The sequence below is a fragment of the Oryza glaberrima genome, chromosome 3 (assembly GCF_000147395.1).
Source record: "Oryza glaberrima chromosome 3, OglaRS2, whole genome shotgun sequence".
NCBI classification, from domain to species: Eukaryota; Viridiplantae; Streptophyta; class Magnoliopsida; order Poales; family Poaceae; genus Oryza; species Oryza glaberrima.
In genome coordinates this window covers 6,830,995-6,857,724 of record NC_068328.1, presented here as the reverse complement: position 1 = coordinate 6,857,724, position 26,730 = coordinate 6,830,995, and the positions used below count along the sequence as shown (strand labels likewise).

Sequence of the window (26,730 nt, the reverse complement as noted above, 5' to 3'; positions counted from 1 at the left end):
TATTTTTGTAGACCCCACTTAAGGCTACAGTATTGTGACACGAGTACTGGTCTTGAGCCAACTGACATGTGAGACTTGGCATGCGAGTAAGAAGCACTGTAAATGCTCTAATGGAAGCTTTTCCTTGGCTCGGCTCGGCCTCGTCTATAACAATTTTGATCGATTTGACACGCTCGATGTACCTATATCTCTCTCTCTCGCACGTGCTAGCGTGTGCACTCCGGAATTATGCAACCAGAGCCGATGAAATCGTCACACTTTGCTTTATTCAACACGATCGTCAAGAGCCGCAGTTTTTGCTGTTGCGTTCCTCAGAGCAGCACGCACGTCGGCCGGCGCCTGGAAACACGAAGCGGTCGCCGGCGAGTGCTCATATCTCGCCGTCCCAGAGGTCGTCGAGCGACTTGTAGGGCCCGTGGTCGGAGACGAAGCGGAGTGCACGGTTGATCTTCCGCTGCGGGATGCCGGCGATCCTCTGCCTCTCCTCCTCCGTCAGCTCCCATCCGACGATGTCCAGGTTCTCCCGCATCCGCGCCTCGTCGAAGCTCTTCACGATCAGGCAGTCCCCTTGCTCGTACACCCACCTCAGGCACACCTGCCAAATCAACACACACACGTCAGTTGCTGCTGAGACGACGGCGCGACACGAACACACGCGTGCAAATGTAGACGTGACGTGCCTGGGCTACGGTCTTGCCCTTGGATTGGGCGATGTCGCGGAGCACGGCGGAGGCCATGACGGAGTCGCTGCCCCAGTGCGTGCCGCTGGCGCCCAGCGGCGAGTAGGCGCAGATCTGGACGCCCTTCTCCCTGCACAGCTCCCTCAGCTTCCTCTGCTGCCACACCGGGTTCACCTCCACCTGCACGTACGTACGTACCGTGCCAAACCAAACGCAACGCAAACCCAACACAATAAACAAATCAACCATTAAAAAAAGGTTATAACATTTTTGGTTGTTGCAGCATTGTGAATTGTGCAAACCAACCTGGTTGACGGCGGGAGGGATGGTGGCGAAGGAGAGAAGGGTGTCCAGCTTTTTGCAGGAGAAGTTGCAGACGCCGATGGCCTTGGCGAGGCCCAGTTGGTGGCACTCCTCCATGGCCTCCCAGACGGCCCGCATGTCGAACGGCACGAAGTCGTCGGCGGTGAAGGGGGCCTTGTACCGGCCCGGCTTCATGGACACAGGCCAGTGCACCAGGTACAAGTCCACGTACTCCATCTGAAGGTTCCTGCATATATACGTGTGGGGTGAGCATGTGCTTTCTGTTAATTAAGGTGAGTCTTAACCTTTCATAATCAGTTGATTAGTCGCATGGTGCCTCAGATAGAAATTAAATGCACTGCAGTTAATGAGGGACTAATATCTGTTTGGAGGTGGCAGCCAAGATGGTAATGAAAGAATTTGTCTCGTGGCTAATGCAGTATCTTCCAAAATTAAAAGCACTCAAACAGTTTGGTTTTTCAACTACATTCAGAATTCAAAAAATAAACTAGAAATTAGAAATTAGGTTTTCTAGCTTTTTCAAATTATTAGAAACTAGTTACCAACTAGATACTCAAGGCATCCCTATACTCAAGGCATAGGAGTGGTCGGCACGTGATATACTCAAGGCATCCCTATACTCAAAGATGAGCATCAGCACGACGGGAGCGTATCCTATGCACACAGGCCCTCACATGTACACACCGTGTACACCAACTAAAAATTATCACAAAAAATTCTAGGAAAATTCATACATATACTTTCAATAGTATTACATCTACGTGCAAAGTCGCATCTTCAAATTCATTCTACATAGAGAATAACAAAAAAGATAAAATTCTGACAAAATTGCAACCTTAAAACTGTCAGATTTTTTGTTTTTTTTGTTACGGCTAAAATATAATGAATTTGACGTTAAGATTTTAACCCTAGGTGTAATACAATTGAAAGTATGTGTATGATTTTTTCTAGATTTTTTAGTGACATTTTTTAGTTGGTGTGCACGTGTGTACACGTGAGGGCCTGTGTGCATAGGATATGTTGCCCAGCACGACAACCAAAGAGCTAAGACTTTTTATAATTTGTCTTGTTAAGATTAAAGAATAATATCACATATCCTAATTCCACGATAAATTTTCCTTTATTTAAGATAATGCCTTTGTTTTTCTTATAGGCCTGGCCCAACCGATTACTCCAAACAACTCGTAATAATCCACTACTAAAATCACAATTCTTCACTTGATTCCGCCGGAATCTTATACGGGGGCGGGGGGGGGGGGGGGGGGGGGGGGGGGGGGACATACCGTAGCGTCTGCCTGAGCGCGGGGAGCACCCTGTCGCGGTGCGCGTCGCTGCACCAGAGCTTGGACGTGATGAAGAGGTCGGCGCGGGAGGCGATGGCGCCGGACCGCACGGCCTCGGCGGCGGCCTCGCCGATGGGCGCCTCGGTCTCGTAGTGCGCCGCGGTGTCGAAGTGGCGGTACCCGGCCTCGATGGCCTTGAGCACGGCGCGCCGGATGGGCTCCGGCCTCGGCCCCTGCACCGCCGTGCCCATGCCGACGCGCGGCATGCCGAAGCCCGCGCCCTTGGCGCCTGCGCCGCCGTCGCTCATGGCTGGAGGCAGAGTGTCCCCCTCTCTTGGACGGACTGCGGCAATGGATTGGAGGATTTCGTGGGGGTTTTTATGGCAAATTGACAAAGCATATATAAACACGACGACTTGGGTGCGGTGTTGACGGAATTCGCCGTGACACCGGTTGGTTACTTGGTTGTCGTCAGTGACCAGTACAAAACTATTCGAAGCTTTCGCAGAATTTTCTCAAAAAAGAGGAGGAAAAGGTGGATATTTTGGATTCGTTGCGCCTGATCGGCCTCGTTTTCCTCTCGGATTCGTTTTTGGATCGTAACGGAAGTTCATTTGCGATTTGACGGGAAAAGGAGAGCCGTTACTCAAGCCTATGCTGATCTAAGGAGAAGGGGAGGCGGCCCATATCACGCCATCCTGGTTTTGTAGCATAGCGAGACCGGCCAAGCTCATGCAGTCATAGGCTTGGTTCTTTGCGTTACATCACAGATTAATCTTAACGGTCACCGCTAGTAGTGACTTCTCGGAGTGTCGATGCGATGTGGATCAGAGCAAGTGATAATCCAAGTGGCGTTCTAATACATCCATATCGATGGCTATCATGCTAGTCATTTTCTACAATTAAGAGAGGGTTGAAACTTCTTCGTACTATCTAAATTATACCCCGAAGCTTAATTATAGTACAATTTTAAGAATTATTCTATGTACTTACATCTGTCCCAAAATAACTTCAGGCATAAGGGCTCAAAATAACTTCAGACATAAGGGTTCAAATTAGCACAGAAAAAAGTGGCACTAATTAATAGAAATGTTATATTAATGGATGGGTAGATAAGAGATACTGAAATGATAAAAACTTAATTTTAGACTGAATGATAGGTAAGAGCATAGAATTTGTTTTGGGACAAATGTTAGATGTTAAAATAAAGTTATCTTAGTACAGATGGAATAGGTTTTTCTGTCTCATTAGCAATAGAAAAGATGTAACTTTTCAGAAAATGCAGTCCAAAAGCAGAACAAGCTTCGCTGGATTATGAAGAACGAATCACATCAACAAATATAACGTGTCAAGCCTAGTTGCACATTGGAAGCTGCTTCGCACTATCAATCAAAGTGATCATGATTCTCAAAAGTGAAAAAAAAAGAATGGTTCAGTATTTCAATATTTGACAATACATAACCAGCGGTGGGTACACGTATAAATAGACAAGCCGCTCTAGAGGCATCATCTCTACACTTCAGTTATTCTGCTATAGGAAATAGGACATGACATGATCTTCCAGAGATGCTCAGGTAGGTCATGCATCAACAACGTGAAAATGTCTAGACATCACAGGGAGAATTACATGACCAAAGAAAAGACGATTTATCACAGCAGTCGCACAAAAGGAGAACAAATTTATAGGTTCATTACCTGTTCCTATGAATAATGGCCTAACCTGAAACATGGCAATCTCTAGCTGCTCCTGTTGCGCGAGAGCTAACCTTTTCTATACTGGGACTTCTTAGTGGCACCAAAAAGGAGTACAACTCCGCTGCTCTCCAGCCTTTGACAACAGTATTACTCACACTTGATGGATTTGTATATGTGACGGACAAAGAACAATGCGGCACGGAAACCGATCATGCCCAGCATCAGGAAGAAAGCATAGCAGATGCAAGCCATGTAGCCGAAGAAGAATGATGTCTGCATAAATCCAGACATATCTGATCGTGCATAATAGTAGTACAGACAATACCCATAGACAAAAAATCCAGTTGATCCTCCACATAGGAATGACCTGTATAAGAGAAAGGGCAGAAAAAAAATCATATTGTTGTTCAGCATTTAGTACAAAAGAACAGCATTAAACTGGAGTTCCTAGATAATAAATAGATGGATGAGAGAACATAAGGATTGGTAGAATATCCATAAATGGGTGGTGCTCACTGCTCAGCATTGTATACCTTGCTCATGACAAAAAAATGCAGAGTTGCAACAGATTTCAAGAACTAGTCCCTCTAGAATCCATTGAGATGATACATAATTGGTTATTGCATTGTACTCAAAATTTCACTACGATAATACTTTGCTAATCAGCAACTCCAATTGTAACTATGGGAAAACAACAGAAGGGTGCCCAGGAAATACATATGAATAAGATGTCAAACAAACGAAAAAATAACTGCAGAAAATTGACAGCCACCTGATTGATCTCAGAGCTCAATAAATAAAAGCAAATACCCAAAATATCAGTTTCAGTGTATAAAATGAAATATATGATGCATTCCCATGCCAGTACTTGTTTAAAAAACATAAAGGGAAATGAATGTACCTCCACCACCATTCATGGTCTTCAGCAGCAAGCTGAAAGTACGTCAGTGCAACAGTAATGAAGGCAGTAACAATAAGGAGGATGATGAAGACTATGAAGAGAATGCTGTAAATTGTGTAAATCCTGTGGCCCCAAACACTAGCAAAGATGTAGTAGAGCTCAATATAGATGGCACTGAAAGGTAAAAACCCAGCCATAGCCATCTGCGGGATTGTTTGCCGGTACCACGGAAGTGGAGGAATCTCCCTAGGATATTTGGTGGTACGGCAGGGAGCTTGGAATTCAGTCTTGCTGTTTTTACCAGCAATGCCTCCCAAAACTAGAAGGGGAAATGTAACTAAGGTCCAGATGAGCACAATGACACAGATAGTGCCGAAGGGCAAAGCTGCTGTTGCACTATAAGCAATAGCAACAGTGTTTAGGAAGCAGAAAGTCAGGAAAAGGGGTCCACAGAACAGGCATCCTGTCAACAGCAAGTTCCTCACCTGAGAAGTATAAAACGATAGCATTAGTAATAAAAGAATTATAATCGATGCTTTTAAATTTGCAGTCTTAGCATTGTACAAGTGTCTAGGGATGTATTATGTATACATGTAACACATACCCAGTTTGTTCCCTCTAGCTGACAGTAGAAAGAGGTTGCAATATACCCAGCAATTCCTGAAGTGAGAGCATAGATGACAACCAATGCAGTAAAAAGAGCACCACGATTGTACGGGTAGAATACTCCAACAAGTGCAAGAAGGAATATAAAGGTTGTGCTGCAATGTGCCAAATAAAGATTGTTAGCTATCTGCATGTCTAAAAAGGAACAACAGGAGGAAGAATTCCAGTTAAGCAAAATAAAACCATAATATATGTGGCAAGAAAAGGCCCATCAAAACTTACAGGGCAAACAGTTGAGTTCCGGTGCCGAGAGCAGCCGAAAAAAAGGACTTGTTCTTGGGGAACCGGAAGACATCCCCATGGATATACTTCCATCCAGACTCTTCTTGGTCATCAGCTGCTTCCTCATCATGGGCATACCTTCAAATGAAAAAGGGTTAAACTAAAAACTACGAGATGAAATGTAGTCAAGTCATCAAGCTCATAAATCAAAGAGAAGATCAACCTTCAAGTAATAAATTCATAAGCATTACACTACAAAGGACATATAATCTGAACACCGTTGACATAGTAGATCTGCTTTATGCGCTTCCTTTAGCAAGTTAATAATTTAATATCCATTTCAGACCAAAATATTTGCTCTATGCATCATGCATTAGTTTACTCTCAACTGAAGAACATGGCAAGAGGAAGAATAGATGCTCGTTTAGTAGAATAGAAACCACTGTTTGGAGTGAGTTTCGACAGTCATGTCAATTGTCAAAATGCATCTCCATAGGAAATAAAAATAATTTATATGCTGCAATTTTCCATGTTCTATGGGCTGGCATCTGTCTTTACCGTCACTGCTCATTACATTTCTTTTCTTTTAGTGCTTAACTAGCACATGTGCATAGTGGGCTCAGGCAAATATCGTGACATGCATGGAGTATCTTCCAAAATATCTTTAATACTTAATGTAAATACGTAATGTATAGATCCTTACTTGACAAAATCGTTCTTCAGTACTCGCATGAGGATGGTCGCCAAGAATCCAGTCAAAAGGAGGACTGTAACACAAGAGTTTATGATAGAGAACCAATGGACCTCCAAATGGTGTGGGAGGTTGGAGGAACTGGAATACTTCTCCATCCTCTTCTCAAATGGTGTGGGTGTCTCCTTCCACTTGACTGAGTAAAGGAATTGAACATCAGCTTCCTTGTCCTCAGTCAGGTCAACTAGTGCACTCTGGTCAGTGTGCACATTGATCTCAATAACCCGGTCATTGTTGTAGAGGATGTCAAAGATGATGTGCCTGTACAGGTAATACTTCCACTCTTTCGGATCTGTCTTGCCTCCCTTCTCCACCTTACCAATGAATCCCCACAGTGGGAGGTCATCGTAGTACATCTGGAAGTAGTAGTCCTTTGCTACCGCATTCCGAAACTTGGCCACCTCCTCCTTGGTGAGCTTCTTCGAGCAAACCGGCTTGGAGTCATAATCCACACGGAAATCAAGCTTGTAAGGTGCATCAACCAACCGGTCCCCATTGAGGACCTCACCGAGTGCCTCGCTCTTCTCCTTCACTTTCTCTGTAATTAACACCATTTATTAGCAAACAACTAACTGGGATTCTTCAGCAATGAAGAGGAAGCATGAATCTGTGACTAACTAACCTGGAGAGCAGAAAGGCAGGTCAAAGTACCGATACGTCTCACTGCAAGGAAAAAGGAAAATATCATGACAACGGCATTCGCGTGACATTATCGCCTTTAAGAATAAAAAATCTACTTTACAAATAGATCCGATTCCCAGCAAGTCTAAAATCCGCTCTCCGAACACCTATACTTGCTAAAACTGAAACGAAAACAGAGCCCGACGCGAAGATCTGGGCAGTCAACAGTGCAGTGATCGATCGTTATCCCGTCCAAATCACTACGAACGTCATCTCTCGGATCTCCGAAACTAGCCTCTCTGCGTTTGACCAGACAAACCTAAACCCACGACGACTCAGCCCACACACACCTCGAGGCGAGATCGGGGGGCGGGAACAACTAACCCAACCCACACCCACGAATCTAACGGATCCGACGATGGGATCTGAGCGGGGGAGGAGAGAGAGAGAGCCTCACCTGGGGTTGTGGAAGGGGCCGACCTTGTTGGCGTAGAGCGGGACGAGCTCGTTGGCCTTGTAGCGGTGGTCGGAGCCGTCGGCGACGACGCCGGTCGCCGCGAGGGCCGCGGCGAGAAGGACGAGCAGCGCCGCGGGGGCCGCCGCTGCCGGCGAGGCCATCGCTCTCGTCGGGGCGGGGGCGGGGGCGCGCGCGTTGACGAGGAGAGAGAGCGCGCGCGCGAGGGTTTGGGGGTGGTGGGATGCACGCGCGGAGATCTGAGCCGGAGTGGCCGCTTTGCTTGCTCCTTAATAGAGAGAGACCGAGACGAGACGAGACGAGGCGGAGGAGGGGAGATCTGGAGAGGATGGTGGCGTTTTCAGGGTTGGGTGGGGGGGAGGAAGGTGGAGGCGTACTGTGGCCCTAATATTGTAGTACTAGTATAATGGGGTCAGCTAAGCTAAAGGCTAGTAGTAGCCCACATTTTGGTGCGTCGGTCGGTTTGACACGATCCAAATCAGAGCGCTCTCTCGCTCCCCGGGGGTCGGGGTTGAGTCCAGCGCAAGTTTTCTTTCCACTTTTTGGCCTAGTCACATTCTGATTTTTTTTTTGTCTCGGTTAGCTCCAGTAGTGAATAGTGAAAGTAGTACGGAAAACTAATAAGATGAAGATTAAGTAATGGTACGGAAAACGGGAAAGTCATTAGCGTATGATTGATTGGGTTTTAACTTATTATAAAGTTGAAAATGGATTTATTTGATAGTTTATAGTAACTTTTATGTATAAATTTTTCGCACGAGACATATTGTTTAACGGTTTAAAAAGCGTGATAATGAAAACTGAAGTAGACTATATACATTTTAATCCAAAAAGAACGGGCAGTAGGGCTTCCCTGCTCTCAAGAAAATCAAAGTTTAGTGTATAGCATATGTCCATGTAACAATGTTGTAGAAACTTGAACAAGGGAGGAATGAGGGCAGGAATTTGGTACAACATTGCTGGATGGACATATGCTTCAGCCAAACTTGAACTCAGAAACGAATCGGGCTGGATGGAGTACATTGCTGGCAGAGAAGCATTACTGCATAAGCTCACTGGCCATCCCTGGAAGGATGGAAGCGAAGCACATGCTTGATTTTTTTTAAGGTAGAAAAAATTGCTAGATCATTCAAAGAATCTACAATAGTGACTACTGCAGGAGTGTAATATTCAGTTTTATGCTGCTAAGAAGGTCACTGCCTATAGAGATGAAAATCACAAACATCATGAGAGTTGACAGTACCGCAAGAATGGAAACGGGCCATGTACTACCAAAGTGAGCTTATGCAGTAATACCATCTGCAGCAGTTACCAACTTAGCAGGGCTATGCAAATGCTGAAAGAAAAGAATACCACAACGCAACCTTTGCTTTTCACCTGCCCTCACTAGCGCCATGCAAATGCCACCAATTCAGTGAGCTTCACTTCCCCTAGTTTCATAATCCTTTCCTGCAGTTACGCTGTCATCAGGTTTCCTCTACATACGCATGCTGACTTCAAGTGCTGGTAGGAACTAACTCTGTCGGTCGACAATGACACCTCTTAGCTCTCTGCATGTGATGTATGGAGTATGCAGCTCATTTCCCTGACAATTTCTCATGAATAAATGGGAACCGTTGAGAGAACTGATAAGTTTCAGTCAAAAAAGAACCATCCGCAGGCGGCAGCCACAGCGAGGTGGTTCTCATTTCTACTCCCTCCATCAAAAGAAAAAAAAACAAACCTAATATTAGATATAATATTTCCTAATACAATAAAATTGGACAGGAGTATGTTCGGATTTGTTGTATAAAAATATCTCATTTAATAATAGATTTTTTTCGATTTTGCTATATCTCACTCGAAAGATTTTTTCTTATCTCTCACTCGATTTTCTCACTCAAATTTACAGTGCATTTTCTTGTAAGTTACAGTGTAATTTATGAAACTTACACGGTAACTTTTGTAAGTTACACTGTAATTTTTGAATCTTCGCATGTAAATTTTAAATTTTGTATTGGATTTGGTCTTTTTTCTTGAGGATATGGTAATTTAGTGTCCATTATGGTGTTTCTTAATTACTTTTTGCTTTTTATTATATCTATCGGATTTTAATCCAAAGATTAAAAATCTGTGCGATACGATCATAAAAATCTTTCGAAAGATGTATAGGTACTTCCGAATTTTTTTTGAACGGACGGAGCAACACACTAGTTATCGGGAAAAAAAAAACCCTTCCAAGACACTGCAATAAGCTAATTGCTAGCGTTATTTTCTTCCCTAAAAATCTTACCTTTTCCGAAGGCATCGGCTTAATGCTTTACTTATTTGGAGGGGCCATGCCTCTTTCCAGATGATTGCTGAAGAATTCTTAATGTTTACTCCATGAATGATTGTATCCCCGGCGTGATTTTCTGCGTGATGGAAATTTTGCACAAACTTTGGAATCACTACGGTTTTGTACTCATGTATCTAAGTAAAATAATCTCTCATTCAACAAACTTAAATTAGCTTAAAACACAAGTTAGCATTAAATTCAACTGAGGCAACCTCTGCTTCCTCCATACAGTCAAGTCAATTCGGCAGTTGAATTTGGTGAGGCCACGAGAAATGGATATGCTCCATCGATTTGGGGGATAACCGCGAGAAATCGTGTGGAACCAACAGACGACAGATAACGAGTTCTGGGCAACTAATTGCTCAGATAAGAAAGAGAGCGTACAACATTGCACATATTACTTTCATCTATTTAATAGTATTTAAGAATAATAATCGAATGAAACCGCTAGAAAAAAAAAAGAAATCCACAAATCTTAGGAGTCAGGCATAGACACTTCGTAAGAAAAGGATCAAGATTCCATTCAAATTTACAGCAAATACCTCAGTTATCATAAGAATGTAATAAAACTACCTCACAATTGCGGCTGACCTTAACCTTTCTAAACATGCAGAATAATCTTGGGCATCATTAGTCGTGATGACAAGGAATGGACGGTATTTACATCAGTACGAAGGTAACAAAATCTTGATGATACGGCGAATGAGCTTGAGCAATTATATATTAAACACTAACTTTACAAGACTGGCTACAGATGATCCGAATTGATACAGCACTCCTAAGATACAACATCACCTGTTGCAGTTTGCGAACAGCGATTGCACCTATGCTATCTTGTCCGAGCAGTGATTTGACAGCTGGACTCGAGGGCTAACGTTAGCATGTCTGTGGAGAATTGATCGTCTGGTTTCAACCATAAAGCCTGACCAAAATAGCGAGAAAATATTAGTAACTAACCCTGCGCTACATGAAAACAACGAACAGACTGAATAGAAAGGCATTGGTCTCCACTGTTATATCTCTTCAGTTTTAAACTTCAAAAACTTAATTGCATATATACACGGTGAAGATACATTACGCACAAGAAAGTCCCTATGCTGAACTATTGGCAGCTCCAAGCGGCTTGTTTGGTAACTGGAGGGAAGAGGATTGGGAGTTTACACGAGGGAATTGATGATGAGATTAAGATGGAAATTTGATTTTTAATCCCAATATCTTGTTTGGTAGAGGTGATGGAAATTGATAGGGAGTTTAGTTAGAGATTAGGTCATTAATAAAAACGGATGGATGAGATTTGCTTAGACAAAGTAAAGGAGGAATTCCCTCCCAATTACCTGCCCCTACCCAGGTATTGAAAAGGAGGGAGTTCCTTACTCAATTCCCCATCCCCATTCCACCAAAATTCCCATATCTCCCAACCAAACAAAACACTTAATAGCCTCATCCCTCTAAACTCCCAATCCCTCCTAAAAACTCCCTCCAACCAAACAGGCCAAAGGTGTTTGATTAGAAAGATGTATTCTAAACATGACAGCTAAGTACAAATGATCATAGAGCGTCACCTTGTGGTAGTAAGTTATCGCAGCCTCGAATTTATCCTGTGTTATGAAAAGATGATATTAGTAAAATTCAGATATACTCAGAAAGTAACTGTGGAAGTGTCAAACTGAAACAATGAATCAAGCATATCAGGTCTCATTCTTAAAACTAAAAAATATTGCTTCTACAAATGCAACTTAAGCTTAAAGGTCAATTGTCCTTCGTGATTTTCATGTAAATTAGCAAGGAATCTCTGACCGAAATTTTTTTTCCTGAAAACACTACTACTAGAACTTAAATCACCCTCCCATTCCTCTGTTCTCGATTCTTCCAATGGCATCTCTATGCCTTGTCTAGTTGTTTCTCACTTATGCCTATGGGAACTAACAAATACCAAGTATCCTGATGTTTCAACGGTAAACGCTCAGCACACATATATGAATTGATGTTGTAATTGAAGTAGCAGGTTACATAAAACTTAGTTTTGAACTTCTGATCATATAGATATCCAATAGATAATTAAATATAAGTCTATGTGGAAAGACCATGATCTAACACGTATCATCTTCCAGGTTCTTTTGTCAGAATTTGCAGAACTTCTGCCCTATGCACATGATACATCGCCTTTACAGCATGCCAGTGCAGCATAACAGAGATAGTACCATTCAAAGCAGTGGATAAGAAAGGAACAGAAGAGTACCATAAGGTGGTAAGTATAAGCAAGACCAGCAAACGCGCTCAAACTTTTGGTTTGAAAGGTGAGTGCCTTTTCATAATATGATATTGCCTTTTGATATTTCCTGTTGCAACAAAAAAAAAAAAGGTTAGCTCAAGAATGATATTTTAAGAACTGATGACAACAACCAAAAAGAAAGAGAACCAGTATAATTCGGTTAATTATTATTCCATCAGTCAAAACTAACAGCAAAGCTGCTGTTCATCGCAAAGAAATGCTATTCAGGTCAGGATATGCTAGGCACAAAATCTAAGGCATATTTTCTTATTAAAGTTTCATGCAATTTAGGCTTGACTGGCTCTGGATACAAAGAAATCCACAAGTTCGAACTTACCCTCACACACACTGGCCCAAATAATAACACTGGCATATTGCTGATTTATTTTGTTCTAGTCTGTAATAAAAGGTCTTCAAACAAAGCAACCACAGCTGCACAACTGAGATGACTGAACTAAATCAACACTTCCTTTCCCATTCTCTCATGTTAACAAAAATCATAAATTGAGCATATAAATGGGATTGGAACTTGACAAATCTATTGCTAAACTAACATAAAAAAGTCATATGCCAACAGACTTATGAAATTAAATGTAACAATGTGATGCGATGGTTCCCTTACTTGAGTTTCCGCAATGCATGCCCAAGATTCACCAATGTTGGTTCCCACATTTCATTCAAGGAGGATGAAGTATGCTCCAGTGTTAGCTCAAACCACTGAACTGCTTTTTGATACCTAAACATTTTTTTAAAAAAAAACAGAATATCAAATTCTCAACTACTTTAATAGCAGCACAAACAGTTCTTTTTACTGAAACCACTAGAACTGGATGTGTCAAACATTTTTTTCAGCAGAGAACCAAATCTAATGGGATGAAATTTTATAAGTTGAAGAGAATTTGAAAAGCAAATAAAAACCAAACTTGTATATGGATCATGGACATCAATCACACATTTCAAACTCTAATGATCATACTATAAATGCATAAAACACACTTGTTATCGTGATTGCGTTAATGCAGGGCCCAGCTGGTGCAGCATTAGTTGGAAACTAAGGGGAAAAAAATTAGTTGCTCTCTTACTTGGGTTTACTTCACTGAATACTATGTGAAGATCTTGTCGATACAAAGGGAACAGCAAATCATCCGTTACAAATCAATCAAGAAAGATGAAACATTTTTTCTCCCCAAAGTTCATCATAATAGCCTATCCTTTCTTATTTATCCTGGAGCCATTTCCCTTCTTTTATTCTTCTTTTATCCCAAAGTTCCTCCGGTGTAGCCAGTTTCTACATGCTAACCTTAACATGAACTAGGGTTCACATCATCCCACTTCAAAAGGCTTTCCATACAATACTATGCATACTACATCCATATTCTATTCAAAATTTCAGAACCACCAAATCAACCTTGTATATCATGGACATCTTTCAAAACATCCATGTTAGCATAACATTTTTCCTATAGGAATATCAGATATAGAACTTATAGGAATGCTTTCCCTTTCATGAGATCAAAGCATCTTACAAGGGAAAGTGGAGCATCACTGGTTCCAATAATAATAGGATAAGCAGACAAAAGAAACCTTTAGAACAGAGAAACTCTTACTCTTTCATATTATAAGCTACAACCCCCATCTCGTTATATATAAGCGGATCAGATGGGCAGATAGATTTTGCTTGCGTGAAGAACTGCATCACAGCAGAAAGAAAAGGGGGTTTAAAAAAATGATGACAAAACTATTATGCCTTGCCAAATAAAACTTTGCAAATAACATACTCTCCATGATAGGCTCTCATTGTGAGCTACAACAAACAGTATTCACTAAGTAAAAGGAAGTTGTGCATGATAATATCTCATTTTCTATAACCCATCCAATATTACAAATACAGGATGTATTTTCAGCATCTGACCAACTACTATTACCACATTAAACCTCCTTTTTTGCCAAAAACAAAATATGGAATGAGAAAATATAGGGAAAAAAGTCAGCTCTAAGTATAGTTTCTTTATCAGAGTGGAAGCCTCATAAGAAAATTAGTCTCGGTAGGATTTCTCAAGTTATTACCTGCTCTGCAAGTTTGAAATTGTGCATTCGCAAATATTGCATTCCCATGTATAAAGTTGGCAGATGACATCTGAAATAGAAAACAATTTCAACAAATAGTGAGCCGAAGGACAGACAACAACAGAGGTGAAGTAATTGAAGTGCAACAAGAATTTACACTCCAAAACAAAGAGAGGAACTCAATCCACAATGCTCATAATCAGTAATGTGTAGTAGATACAAAAGCTTGCCAGTGTCCCAAAAAACACGAATAGCAGTTTCCAGAACAGAAGGCCAAAAAATGAAAGAAAGTAGAAAGGATCCACAATGCTCATAATCGGTAATGCATAGCAGATACAAAAGCTTGTCACACCCAAAAAAAATACGAATATCAATTTCCAGAATAAAAGGCCAAAACAATTGAAAGATAGTACAAAGGAAAATTAATGCAACTAATTGTGTTAAGATAATTGCTCCTTAGACAAACAAGTACAAGTATGCTCTGGAGTTAATATTGAGTTGACTTAAGTGTTAAAAGAATCAAATTAATTTAATTAATATTTTGCTAAACTGTACACAGCATAATAACATAACAAATAAAGAAGTTTTTTTACACAAACAATTACTTCGAAAGGAATTACTGACCCAGGAAATAGCCGAGCTGCTGTCCGAAATGCAGCCATTGCCTGATCACCCTCCTCCTGTGCAGCATAAGCAATACCAGTACCAATCCAAGCAGGAGGAAATGTCCCATCTAACCCTGTAGCTTTGCTGATAGGAAATATATTAGTGCAAAACATATTACAGCTACTTAAAATTGAACAAGAATACAAGGTATAAGAAGTTGTAAGAGGGTTAAACCCATCCATGATTAAATTCAATGAACAATGAGCATTGAACAAATAAGAAACAAAATAACCTGCAACCTTTGGACTGGTATAACTGAGACACATGTCTTAAGAAAATATATATTGTTTATTTGAACTTGGACTCTGGAGAATTATTGGACAGATATGTTTCACCTTACAAACCATCTGACAGACTGATACTACATGAGTAGAACCTACTCATTTCTGTCTTTTTATCACATTGTTCTATCATTCCAGACAACTAAAAATATTTAACAAAGAAATATATTGTTTGTTATAAGAAATCAATCAGTCAGTTGGATATGCGTAGATTTCAGGAGGCAATGGCACCTATGGACACTGTTCTCTCCATCAGATGGTAACACTATTGTAGCACACATGTTATACCATCTCTGCCATGTTTTCGTGACAAAAGTGTTGCCTTACGCAGGAACATGGTTGTGATTTGCAGTGCAGAGGATATTCACTAATCACACCCTATTTTATTTTACATCCCAACATCGAAGGCACAGCAGGATTATCTTCTAAGCTATCCTAAGGCAAAAATGCATAGTGAAGGTTCAAATAAAAATAATACAGTAGAAATTAAGAGAAGAATATGCTTACCCAAAGTATCTGCGTGCTTGATCATACTTCTTAATACAGTAGTAATAACACCCAACAGCAAACCAGGAAAGAGCTCTACAGATGGAACCACAGCTGACATTAAAATAATATACTTTGTTTGCTCATGTCTGACTACAAACAATCAAGTGTACTTTAGTATTATGTCCCTCCAACTATTGGAGTCTATATAACCAACATGAAGGGGGGGGGGGGGGGTCAATCTCTTCTTGTTCATCACATAAATAAAGGTCAGCTAACATATTTTACCCCAATCCCGATGCTATTAAAGGCTAGATTTTACAAGTTGCATTAAAGTTTGCAGAAAGATGAATAATGTGCACAACACTATCATTATATCTAAGATTGTTACATGCAAATGAAAGGGGGGAAAAGCCCATCTAGCAGGATAACAAATATTATGTGGGTCTGAATGTGGGCAGGCCAGTGGGAATACTCACTTCTGAGGATAGTCCTTCACTAGATTGCAGGCCAAAATATAAAGGTCATTTGAATGGCCAAGCTCCATTGCAGCTGCCAAATGAACTAACGTGCATTTCAAATGAAAAGGGTCCCTTTCAAGTAACCTGAGGCACATATAGCATCACAAGAATGATAAACCAATATTGATCAAGGAAACATATGTACCGACAATGAATCATTTACAAACTTACGCAGATGTGAGTTCGAAACATTTTTGGTACTCTCCACTCTGATGATAGTATTCAGCTTTGCAAGCCAACACGTCAATATTATTTTTCAGTGTCAGTCCTGAACTCAAAGATGAAATACTACAAGATTCTCGTTCAAATTCCTTGAACTTTGCTTCCACTATATATTCTTTTTCATGCTAAAGCCATAAAACAAAACAAACCATGATCAAAAGAAATAAGTGAATGCAGATACACATATTGTTTATTAAATTGCAAAGCAATGCAGTTAATAAGTCGTGTACCTTCCTTATCAAACAAGAGTAGAATGCTGAGAGCCACCCATCTTCTTTTCCAAATTTTAGAGAGGACAACAGCTCAGATTCTGATATATCATTGCATAACAATAAGTACCAAGAACAAAGAGAGGATTGAAGGTCCAACATTAAGCATATCTTCTTAAAACTAGTCCAGTAATAACAATAAACATTGTATTATTTAAAAGAAATATCCTAAGAGGATGGACATGACAGATGGGAAGATTGATTTTGTAAAACTTACCTTCCTCGCATGTCAACATGTAGTTATCAACAAGGCATTCAAGGGCCTGCCATGTACAGACATAAGAAGTTAGGAATGAACTAACTGGGGTTACCACAGAGGCCCAATTCCATGTTAGCATCTGGATGCCAAATTCCATATTTAGTAGAACCAAAAATACAAAATAATGGTGGTTCATGTAATTGAAAAGGTATTGTACTAAAGAGTCACATGATTCTTCTCACCTCATAGCACAAAGGATCAGCCTTCACTGCAGCTTTGTACCTGAGATAACAGCAGAACAAAGCCATAAAACCATCTTAACCAAGCTATTTGGCCAGATATGCCCAAAAAAAACACTGATTAGACAATCCTGCTTAAATCTTAATTTCAAACAAAGAAAATTAGCAGTACTTCCAGGTAGCAACAGTTATTTCAACTATTAGCAGTGTGTCCTCGTTTTACAAGAAAAACTCATTTTCTTTATATCTTCTAAAGAGTATCGAATAACCCAACATTCTCAGTGAAGATATTGAGTAAAAGGTGTAAGAGAAGAAAGACTTCAAAATAACTGCATCGTCATTCACCAGAACCACTGAATACACTCAATTAGACAAAAAATGAAATGATGCTTTACCATTGTCGAGCAAGGTCACAGTTGTCCAGTGCTTCGTATGCCTTGCCACGTAAAAAACATATTGCCGCTTTGATCTGGCAAGCAAATATTACTATCAATCACCATACTAAGAGAGAGAGAGAGAGGCATGGGGAAGAGAAAGAAGAGTCAACACACATTGATCTCATGGTCTTCAGCATCCTTATCAAAGTAAATGTCACTGCCATCATCCTGATCAACAACGTTTCCATGCTCATCTATTTTTGCATCTCCAAGTATGATCAAACACTGATGCCATTCTTTCAACTCCTCCTAACCAACCAAAACAAAACGATGAAACAGTAGCTAAGATAAAAGGAAAGACGGTAGATAAAATAAAGGACTACACAGGACTGTACACCAGAGCACAAATCAGAAAAATCTATACTGAATCATAATATTTTCTGGTATGGTTCAATTTTCTAAAGTAAAATCTTAGAAGTACATTAAAAAAATCACTAATCCTATACAGTTCTTTTGATCTTTCCTATAAGAAACCAGATTTTTGTTTCGAGTGTCATGGATATTGATTGAATAAGCAGTCAAAATCATATGTGCAGTTTATATATCTGACATATATAGAACTTAAACAAAATTCTCATTTATCTAAAAGTCCGAAGCAGGAAGCACATATTATAATCAACCAAACTCCCAGATCAGACCAGCTATTAAGAACCAAGCTAAGCACCCGTTCATTGATGGAATGCCCAAGTAAAAATCTTCTGGTCGAGAAAATGCAGGTGTATCATGTTAATTATTTTGAAGCATCAGCAGAGCATTGGACTTGAAGCCAAAAAAATGAAATCCCCCAGTGCAAACCATTGGGCGCACCTTGAGTGAAGTAAACGACCCTATCTCAACTCATACAGCTAAAGCTAAAAGCTGATCAAGCAAAATTTTATCGAGTGCTTGCAAACACACAGAATCAAATCGTCAAAAAAACTGCCAAACAATGCCCAGAGTGAAAGAACATTGAGGCCACCATACAACCACAAACTGTTCATAAGGAAGCTCAAGCGCAGCCACGCACTGGAACATTAACAGGGGCAGTGAAACTAAACCTTCTATCTACACACAGCATGCACCCAACATGTTCGACAAAATGGCAGACTAAACAAGGGCGTGGGTGGGGAAGCTCACGAGGCACTTGGCTGCGAGGAAGCGGAAGCGGAGGTCGCGGAGGAGCTTGGAGGAGTTGAGGATGTGGAGCGCGCGGCGGAAGTGGCGGCCCAGGAAGAGCGCCTGCGCGAGCATGTAGACGTCGGCGGGGTCCCCCGTGGCCGCGGCCACCTTGTCGGCGAGGAAGATGGCGGACGCGTACAGGTGCTTCCCGACGCTGTCCCGCACCACCCCGCGCAGCCGCTCCACCGCCTCCTCCCTCATCTCCGCCGCCACCTCCCCCTCCGCCTCCGCCTCCGCCTCTCTCCTCCGCTTGGGATTTTTCTGCGCTGCGGCGGCGGTGGTGGGCGGCGCTGCTGGAGGGAAACCGAATTTTGTATCCCACATTCGCCACTAGGGTTCGCGGCGGAGAGCGGTGGTTTTTGGAAATTTCTCACGGGGAAAAAAAAATGGAGTCCCGACGCGCCGCGGATCGCAGCAAGTGATCGATGGATGGAACGTGCAAGCAGTATGGCTTATGGGCCACGGGCCCACGGCCCACAACATATGCAAACGAACCAGAAAGCCTGTATAGGAGAGGACACACGGGCCAGGCCCATCATCTGGCCGGATTCGGAATCTACCTCTGTGAAATTGCGATCAAAACCTACGGAAATGTATAGATTTCGTGGTATACAAATGTTGATTTTGCCAGCTTACATTGACGTTCTTCACCTTAGTCGTCCCTGTTTGAATTTACTTTTCTATTATTATTAACACGGGAGAAACGATAATTTGAAATGATTCCTTTGGAATTCCTGCAAATTCTTATGTCTATCTTACAATTGCTGCACTGTTCTTTTTTTTTTTTATCATGTGAAGACGAATTAATGTGCACGAACGTCGTCCATCGGAGCCGAAAGCGGTCGCTACACGCCGCCGGTGATGGCCCTCGTTGCCGGAGTAGCGGTCATCGCCTGTGAGCCGCACCGCTGGAAATCGGCGACGCGGGGCGGCGGCATGCCGCGGGGAGCCGTCGCTCTCACCGGCGGCGAGACGCCGACGGCGCCGGCCGGGTGCGCCGCCGCCAGGGCTTCTTCGCCGTCGGCTGCGAGGTCGCCGCCGCCGCAGGAGAGGAGGCACGAGGCGGTCTGGGAGCAGCCCAGCGTGGTCACGATGACGTAGCTGCCGTTCTCGTACAGCTTCATGACGTAGCACTCCTCGTCCTCGAGGGTCTCGCGCGGGACGCCGCCCACCCGTCGCGCAGGCGCCGCCGGCGAGGCCACGGGAACGGCGGCGACGTCGTCGGCGGCGGCGGCGGTGGAGGGCGCGTCGTCAAAGCAGTTGAGGTGGCAGTAGTCCCAGTAGATGGGGCACCGCCTGATCAGGATCGGGTTGCGCCCGGTGCAGAGGTAGCAGATGTACATCTCCGTGTCGTCGCCGCCAGTCGTCGCCGTGGCGGTGGCATTGCCGGGCGCCGTGTTGCCGTCGCCGCCCGTGGTGGACACGGCGGCGGCGGCGAGGAGGAGGAGAACTTGGTAGGATGCACGGTTGATGGAAGCTACTGAGAGAGGCATATCGCAAAGATAATGACAAATTGATGAGAGATGATGCGTGCAGCCTGTCTCATTTATAAGGGTTTTTTTTATGGCGGGGATATTTATAGGTCATTTTGGCTGCAGCTGCATTTTGACGTCAGGAGCGTAGTAGTATGAAATTATGATTATGTTGGGAGACCAACAAAATCTCAGTCAATGAATGGATACTACAATTTGACTATACGAGAATAAGTGCTTACCCGTTTCTGCGTAAGAGTGCTATCTGAATTCTGAAGGGTGGTATCAAATTTCAATCGAGCAATCTGCTAATTATCTCTTCCCATGTAGAGGTTACATGTTTTTCTTCATCAAGAGAAACCAGAAAAATCGGTTGCATACATATGTTATTTTGTAATTAAGATTCGGATTGTATCTCTGTTTCGTTAGCACGCTTTTAAACTATTAAACGGTATATTTCATGCAAAAACTTTCTATATATAGGTTGCTTTAAAATATTAAAGATACCCATTTATAAAGGCTGTAATAATTATATTTTAATTAATCATGCACTAATAGTTTTCTCGTTTCACGCGCATCAACTTAATATTTCATCCTCATCTGAAAAATAGCTTTCTAGCTGTACTCATTTTCCAGATCAAACGTCTAGGGTATACATTTCCTATTTTCCTCTGTACAAATTTTCTAACAAGGTTCATACTCATGAATACCCGGTACATATCCCTTTCAAAAAAAAAAAACATAGTACATGCACGTAGACTACGCATATCGCTATGAACAGCAAACAAATGTAGTGCAAATCAGTAGTGGAATAGTGATTTACTAATTCAGCTGTTCAGCAACTACGCGCTCCGGCGGTGGATGGTACTATTTGTCAGCGGTGGACACGGTTAATTAGCAAGCCCAGGAAGCAATGGATTCTGTTTGAAAGTGGTGAGCAACAAGCAAAGTGTGTTGTGCTGCCGCAGCCATTTACCAAAAAACAAACCACCGAAACGGCAGGTTGGGACGTTTTTAGCCATAGAACGAGGAGACTTCTCGTGTTGCTGCCGCAAGCCGCAAGATCGATCCGATCAGTAAGAAATTAAACGGCTGTGAATTTATCCCAAGAACACACACTCGTAATTTGGTTAACAGAGACAGATCGTAGTTTGCAAATATGAGCTGGTTGATTCTTCCACATTAACTACTACTTCCTGAAAAAAAAATTGTGAAACCTAAAGTGTTACTCGTATTATTATTTTTATTTGTTTTGCTTGCTTGAATTTCTTTTGGTTTTCTCTCTACCATACTGCCTATATATTTATGCACAGATTGACACGAGGTTTAGTGCTATGTCCAACGTTACATTCGTCGGATCGGATCATCAAACTGCACGTACGCGTTGTCGACATGGGCTCGCGGACGGCGGCACCCGGGCACGGCTAGCGCTGGTCGCCGCACCGCTCGAACTCGGTCAGGCCGCGCGGCAGCGGGCTACCGATGGCGGCCGGGGTGATCTCGCCGGAAGCGGCGCCCGACGACGACGACGACGGCAGCGCGTCGCCGTAGCTGCACACGAGGTAGCATCCCGCGGACGCCTGGCAGCTGACCACGTCGACGACGACCCAGCTGCCGTCAGGGTACACCTTCATGACGTAGCAGTCGTCGTGGCCCCCGCCCCGGCCGTTGTCGCCGCCATCGTCGTCGGCGGCGGAAAAAGGCAGCGCGCGCGGCGGAGACGAGGAGGAGGAGCGCGACGCCGACGACGGCGACGAGAGGCAGGCGATGTGGCACTCGTCCTTGTCGAGGGGGCACCAGCTGATCATCAGCGTGTTGCGCCCGCGGCAGAGGTAGCAGATGTACTGCTGCTCCTCCTCCTCCGTCGTCGCCGTCGATAGCGGCGAGGAGCGGCCGCGGCGCGCCATCACGGTTGCGTTGGCGGCGGCCGCCGTGGCATTGGTGCCACGAGCCACGACGGCGGACGTGGCTGGCCTGGCGGCCGCCGTGCCTACCAAGAGGACGGCGGCGACGGCGAAGGAGTAAAAGGAGAAGATGGAAGCCGAGAAAGCCATTGGCAAATAATAATTGAAGGCGTGTGCGCGGTGACACTGACACACGCAGCGCGTGGCTTATATAGGATGGTATTTAGGTGGAGAGATTAGTACTATGGTCATGTTTGGAAAATAGGTTTGAGATATGATTTCCCACGCCTCAAAGGATAAGTCTCAATCTTAGCTATCCATCATTCTCACCATATTTCATCCTATCGCTTCATTCATTTCCGTTTCCTAATTCCACCTCTCCTAACCTATTTTCCAAACACCCTATAGTACTAAATTAGCGAGAAGATTGGATGTCCTTGAGCTTTACTGCAGAGGAGTATATGCAAAGAAGTTATCATGGGTTTTAAAATTTAATCATTTCCTCCCAATAAAACTTTGTCGGTGATATGGGCCCGGGGTTATCATGTTTAGAGGGAGGAGGCTGCCCCCCAAAATGCCACATAGCCCTCCCCCAAGGGGAGTCAGGCCCGAGGTGGGGTGGCGGCCACTCCTTCCCAAATACTAGTCGGAGGAGGCCGCCCCCCAATGCCACGTGGCCCTCCCCCAAGGGGAGTCAGGCCCGAGGTGGGGTGGCGGACACTCCCTGGCCGAGACTAGAGGGAAAAGGCTGCCCCAGGCGCCACGTGGCCCTCCCCCGAGGGGGGATCGGGCCCGAGGTCGGGCGGCGGCGGCCACCTCCCGTGACTAGGGGTCGGGCTCCCCCGACCCCCTCTCTAGGTCACCACGTACAGGTGCCCACCTACCTGCATTTATGGCGACCCGAGCGGTCGCGCCACGCCGCATTTAATGCAGCGTGCAGTGTACTCAACCGGTCTGTGACTGGTCGAATAACCGATGGAACTGGCTAGTGCGCCTGTGCGCTGCTCGTGTGTTAGGCGGCGTGCAGCCTGACATGTCCCATCAAATAATGATGGTGAGAGGTTCTCATCCTCTTATCCCAGCCGGAGTCGGTCCTCCCGCTCTGGTCAAAGCTAGGCTCCCGTTCCCCGATGTAATAGGAGCCCAGAAGTCTTCACCCATTAAACAGTGAATGACATGGGCGTCCCTCGTGTCAGGCGGCATGGTGTGGTAGGCCCCACGACCGAGGCGACGTGTATGCGGCTTCCAAGTTAAGGAACAAGAAATGCATTTAATGCAAAGATGGTAATACTTCTCGAGGAAATTAGTTGTTGGGCCTATGTGGTATCCCCTTAAACTATAAAAGGAGGACCTTGCCCACTGAGAAAAGGGACGACGACGACGACGACACTCAGTAGGCCTGAACTCTAGGAGAAGAAGAGCGAGAATGCTCTCCGGAGTTTAGGAACCCTTGTAACACTCAACCATAGTCCCAAACACAGGAGTAGGGTATTACGCTTCTTAGCGGCGCGAACCTATATAAACCCCTTTTGTCTCATCGTATTTGGGGATTGAACGCCCTCAAGATCACACAGCTTCGCTCACCAAGCCCTCAAATCTCACCCGCTGCCCCCGGCCAAACTCACAAAGGGGGGCCTCACGGTTCCCTGATGGAGGAGTTCATTCTCCGACATCTGGCGCGCCAGGTAGGGGGCGCGTTCGTGATTTTTGAGGTTCTTTCGAGCGCCGGCGCGATAAGTGTTGCGCCGCCAATGCGGGGGAAGGCGCAGCTTCCTCAGGAGTGTCGTGCCACCCCAGGCAGGGGGCTAGGCCCCCCGCATCTTCACCGGATAAGGCTGGCGGCCAGATCTTTATGGCGAGTCTTCGGAATGACCGATGACCCCCAAAATTTCGGCCCAGCCTCACCGAAAGGTACCACGGTAGCGTCAACCCCTCCAAGTCCCTCCAGATCCACACGACGATCATAGAGGCGGCGTGGGGTGACGACCGGGTCAAGGCGAGTTTCTTCCCAATGGCCCTTCATGGCCAAGCGCGGGGATCGCTCATGAACCTGCCACTTGCCTCGGTCTACTCCTGAGAGGACTCTTGCAGTTGAGCTCCAGGTGCCGTCGAAGCCCGGGACCCCCTGTGCTGGCTCTTCCGTAGCGGCTAGTTTTGGTCCCGCCGGCTGGCTACGGTGCTCGGCCTGGCTCAACTAATCGTCCTTTCAAGCTTCAAGTATTTTCATTTTTTCAATTCATCAGCTTAATACAGCTTGAAGTCTTATATTTATTTTCCCCCGTTCTTTTCTCATGGCCCTATGACGCTCGCGTGTTGCGCATTTGTTTGCTCCCTCGGTGGTAAAAGCCCAACCTCTCTCCCATCTACATGAATGTTTCCTCGCTAGGTGTGGGGGCTAAGTTTTCTAGCCCTATTCTAGCCTTAAGTTGAGCGCTGGGTGCCGTTGAAGCCCGGGACCCCCTGTGCTAGCTCTTCCGTAGCGGCTAGCTTTGGTCCCACCGGTTGGCTATGGTGCCCGACCTGGCTCAACTGTGGACGGGGATCGCTGGCTCTAGAGTTTTTCGGCTCTCACACTCGGGCGAAAGTAGTCGTCCGTGTAGAAGGGAGAGATATTGAAAGGAGGCCACCGAAAGGAAAGATCAAACAGAATGTGTAGCGTGGGGACACAGGCTTGTGGGAACCTGACCTCGTTTGCTAAGTGGTCGCAGGCTTCCCAAAGTGGTTAGGGACCCATGGAGAGAGGCCCTCTTCAAGCTAAAGGTTTCAAAGGTTGCGACATGCAAACAAGGTTTGTGTTTGCTTCATTCATACAAACGATTCTTTGCTAAAAGTGTGGGGGCTACGATTCCTAGCTCTATCCTAGCCCTGCGTCGAGCTCTGGGCGCCGTCGACGTCTGGGACCCCCTGTGCTGGCTCTTCCGTAGCGGCTGGTTTTGCCCCGTCGGCTGGCTACAGCGCCCAGCTTGGCTTGATCGTAGGTGAAGATTGTTGGCTATGGAAAATTTAGTCCTCACACTCGCGCAAAGATGATCATTTGCATAGAATTATTATTGCTTATGTTTATCTCTCGCCCATCTCTTCCTCGCGGTCCCGCGGTACCCACGTGTCGCGCGTTGGCTTGCCTCCCTTGGTAACAAAAAGTTTGTATTCACCTCATCCATTCAAATGATTCTTTGCTAGAAGTGTGGGGGCTACGATTCCTAGCTCTATCCTAGCCCTGCATCGAGCTCTGGTCGCTGTCGACGCCCGGGGTCCCCTGAGCTGGCTCTTCCGTAGCAGCTAGTTTTGGCCCCGCCGGCTAGCTACGGCGCCCAGCCTGGCTTGATCGCGGGTAAAGATTGTTGACTATGGAAAGTTCAGTCCCCACGCTCACGCAAAAATAATCATTTGAATAGATGAAGTATAACACGAACAGAGGTTAACAAGAGGCAGGGGCAAGCGAGGTACGCGGCGTAAGGTCACGGGCCCGAGAGAGTCTAACAACATTTGCTGAGTATATACAGGAAATAAGTTCACGACCTAAGGTATGGGCTAAACTCCCGAGCCCGCAGCGCCTCGGAGACCGGGAGAAAAGTGGGAAGTTAAGGCGACGTATGAACGTGACTAAACTCCCACCGCCCAACTCCCAGAATGATAGGACAGAAGATCGGGCCCGCATGTCAACTGACTAGCAGATTGGCGTCAACCCTGATCACCTGGGAAAGGTTTTGGCCAGGGCTAACGCCGGGGGCTACTGTCGGTGATATAAGCCCGGGGGTATCATGTTTAGAGGGAGGAGGCTAGGGTGGCGGCCACTCCTTCCCAAAGACTAGTCGGAGGAGGCTGCCCCCAATGCCATGTGGCCCTTCCCTAAGGGGAGTCAGGCCCGAGGTGGGGTGGCGGCCACTCGTTCCCAAAGACTAGTCGGAGGAGGCCGCCCCCCAATTCCACGTGGCCCTCCCTCAAGGGGAGTCAGGCCCGAGGTGGGGTGGCGGCCACTCCCTGGCCAAGACTAGAGGGAGAAGGCTGCCCCAGGCGCCATGTGGCCCTCCCCCGAGGGGGGATCGAGCCCGAGGTCGGGCAGCGGCCCCCCCTTCCCGTGACTAGGGGTCGGGCTCCCCCGACCCCCTCTCTAGGTCACCACGTACATGTGCCCACCTACCCGCATTTATGGCGACCCGAGCGGTCGTGCGGCGTGCAGTGTACTCAACCGGTCTGTGACCGGTCGAATAACCGATCGGACTGGCTAGTGCGCCTGTGCGCTGCTTGTGTGTCAGGCAGCGTGCAGCCTGACATGTCCCATCAAATAATGATGGTGAGAGGTTCTCACCCTCTTATCCCAGTGTCATGACCGGCAATGGTGACACTGAAAAAGTTGTAATCAATAAAGCTGTGAGAGCTGCCAGAATCCACCAAAAGTAACAAGACTTTACTGTGAACCAATGCTCTCAAACGAATAGCAGTAGGAAGGTGAGCTCCTGTCAACTGCAGACCTTATCGCTATTCTCCGTTACAAAAAGACGAGATTGAGAAACAGGTGAAAGAAATGATTGATGCTGGTTTAATTACACCTAGTATGAGTCCCTATGCATCACCTGTTTTACTTGTCAAGAAAAAGGATGG

At 44.9% G+C, this 26,730-nt stretch overlaps 5 protein-coding genes across 5 annotated transcripts; all 5 read right to left on the bottom strand.

Annotated features, from left to right (window-relative positions):
- Positions 1–244: 244 nt before the first annotated feature.
- On the bottom strand, positions 245–2,654 carry LOC127766983 (deoxymugineic acid synthase 1). Its single transcript, XM_052292176.1, has 4 exons — positions 2,288–2,654; positions 987–1,230; positions 681–860; positions 245–595 (listed from the first exon to the last, which is right to left on the bottom strand). Exons 1-4 carry the CDS (start codon positions 2,593–2,595, stop codon positions 371–373), a joined length of 957 nt encoding a protein of 318 aa, XP_052148136.1. The 5' UTR covers positions 2,596–2,654; the 3' UTR covers positions 245–370.
- Positions 2,655–3,701: 1,047 nt separating this feature from the next.
- LOC127766980 (transmembrane 9 superfamily member 3-like) lies at positions 3,702–7,967 on the bottom strand. Its single transcript, XM_052292173.1, has 7 exons — positions 7,601–7,967; positions 7,145–7,185; positions 6,475–7,060; positions 5,772–5,909; positions 5,488–5,644; positions 4,884–5,368; positions 3,702–4,349 (listed from the first exon to the last, which is right to left on the bottom strand). The coding sequence occupies exons 1-7, from the start codon at positions 7,759–7,761 to the stop codon at positions 4,130–4,132; spliced, it is 1,788 nt and encodes a 595-aa protein (XP_052148133.1). The 5' UTR covers positions 7,762–7,967; the 3' UTR covers positions 3,702–4,129.
- Positions 7,968–10,042: 2,075 nt separating this feature from the next.
- Positions 10,043–19,128, bottom strand: LOC127766981 (anaphase-promoting complex subunit 6). Its single transcript, XM_052292174.1, has 16 exons — positions 18,711–19,128; positions 17,709–17,843; positions 17,553–17,626; positions 17,161–17,200; positions 16,937–16,982; positions 16,681–16,760; positions 16,400–16,575; positions 16,187–16,312; positions 15,729–15,803; positions 14,899–15,024; positions 14,275–14,344; positions 13,815–13,897; positions 12,830–12,943; positions 12,175–12,274; positions 11,498–11,533; positions 10,043–10,857 (listed from the first exon to the last, which is right to left on the bottom strand). Exons 1-16 carry the CDS (start codon positions 19,074–19,076, stop codon positions 10,765–10,767), a joined length of 1,740 nt encoding a protein of 579 aa, XP_052148134.1. The 5' UTR covers positions 19,077–19,128; the 3' UTR covers positions 10,043–10,764.
- Positions 19,129–19,583: 455 nt separating this feature from the next.
- LOC127766984 (uncharacterized) lies at positions 19,584–20,245 on the bottom strand. Its single transcript, XM_052292177.1, has one exon. It carries the CDS (start codon positions 20,243–20,245, stop codon positions 19,598–19,600), a length of 648 nt encoding a protein of 215 aa, XP_052148137.1. The 3' UTR covers positions 19,584–19,597.
- A 1,403-nt stretch (positions 20,246–21,648) lies between these two features.
- Positions 21,649–22,278, bottom strand: LOC127766985 (uncharacterized). Its single transcript, XM_052292178.1, has one exon. The coding sequence runs from the start codon at positions 22,276–22,278 to the stop codon at positions 21,649–21,651; it is 630 nt and encodes a 209-aa protein (XP_052148138.1).
- Positions 22,279–26,730: the final 4,452 nt, after the last annotated feature.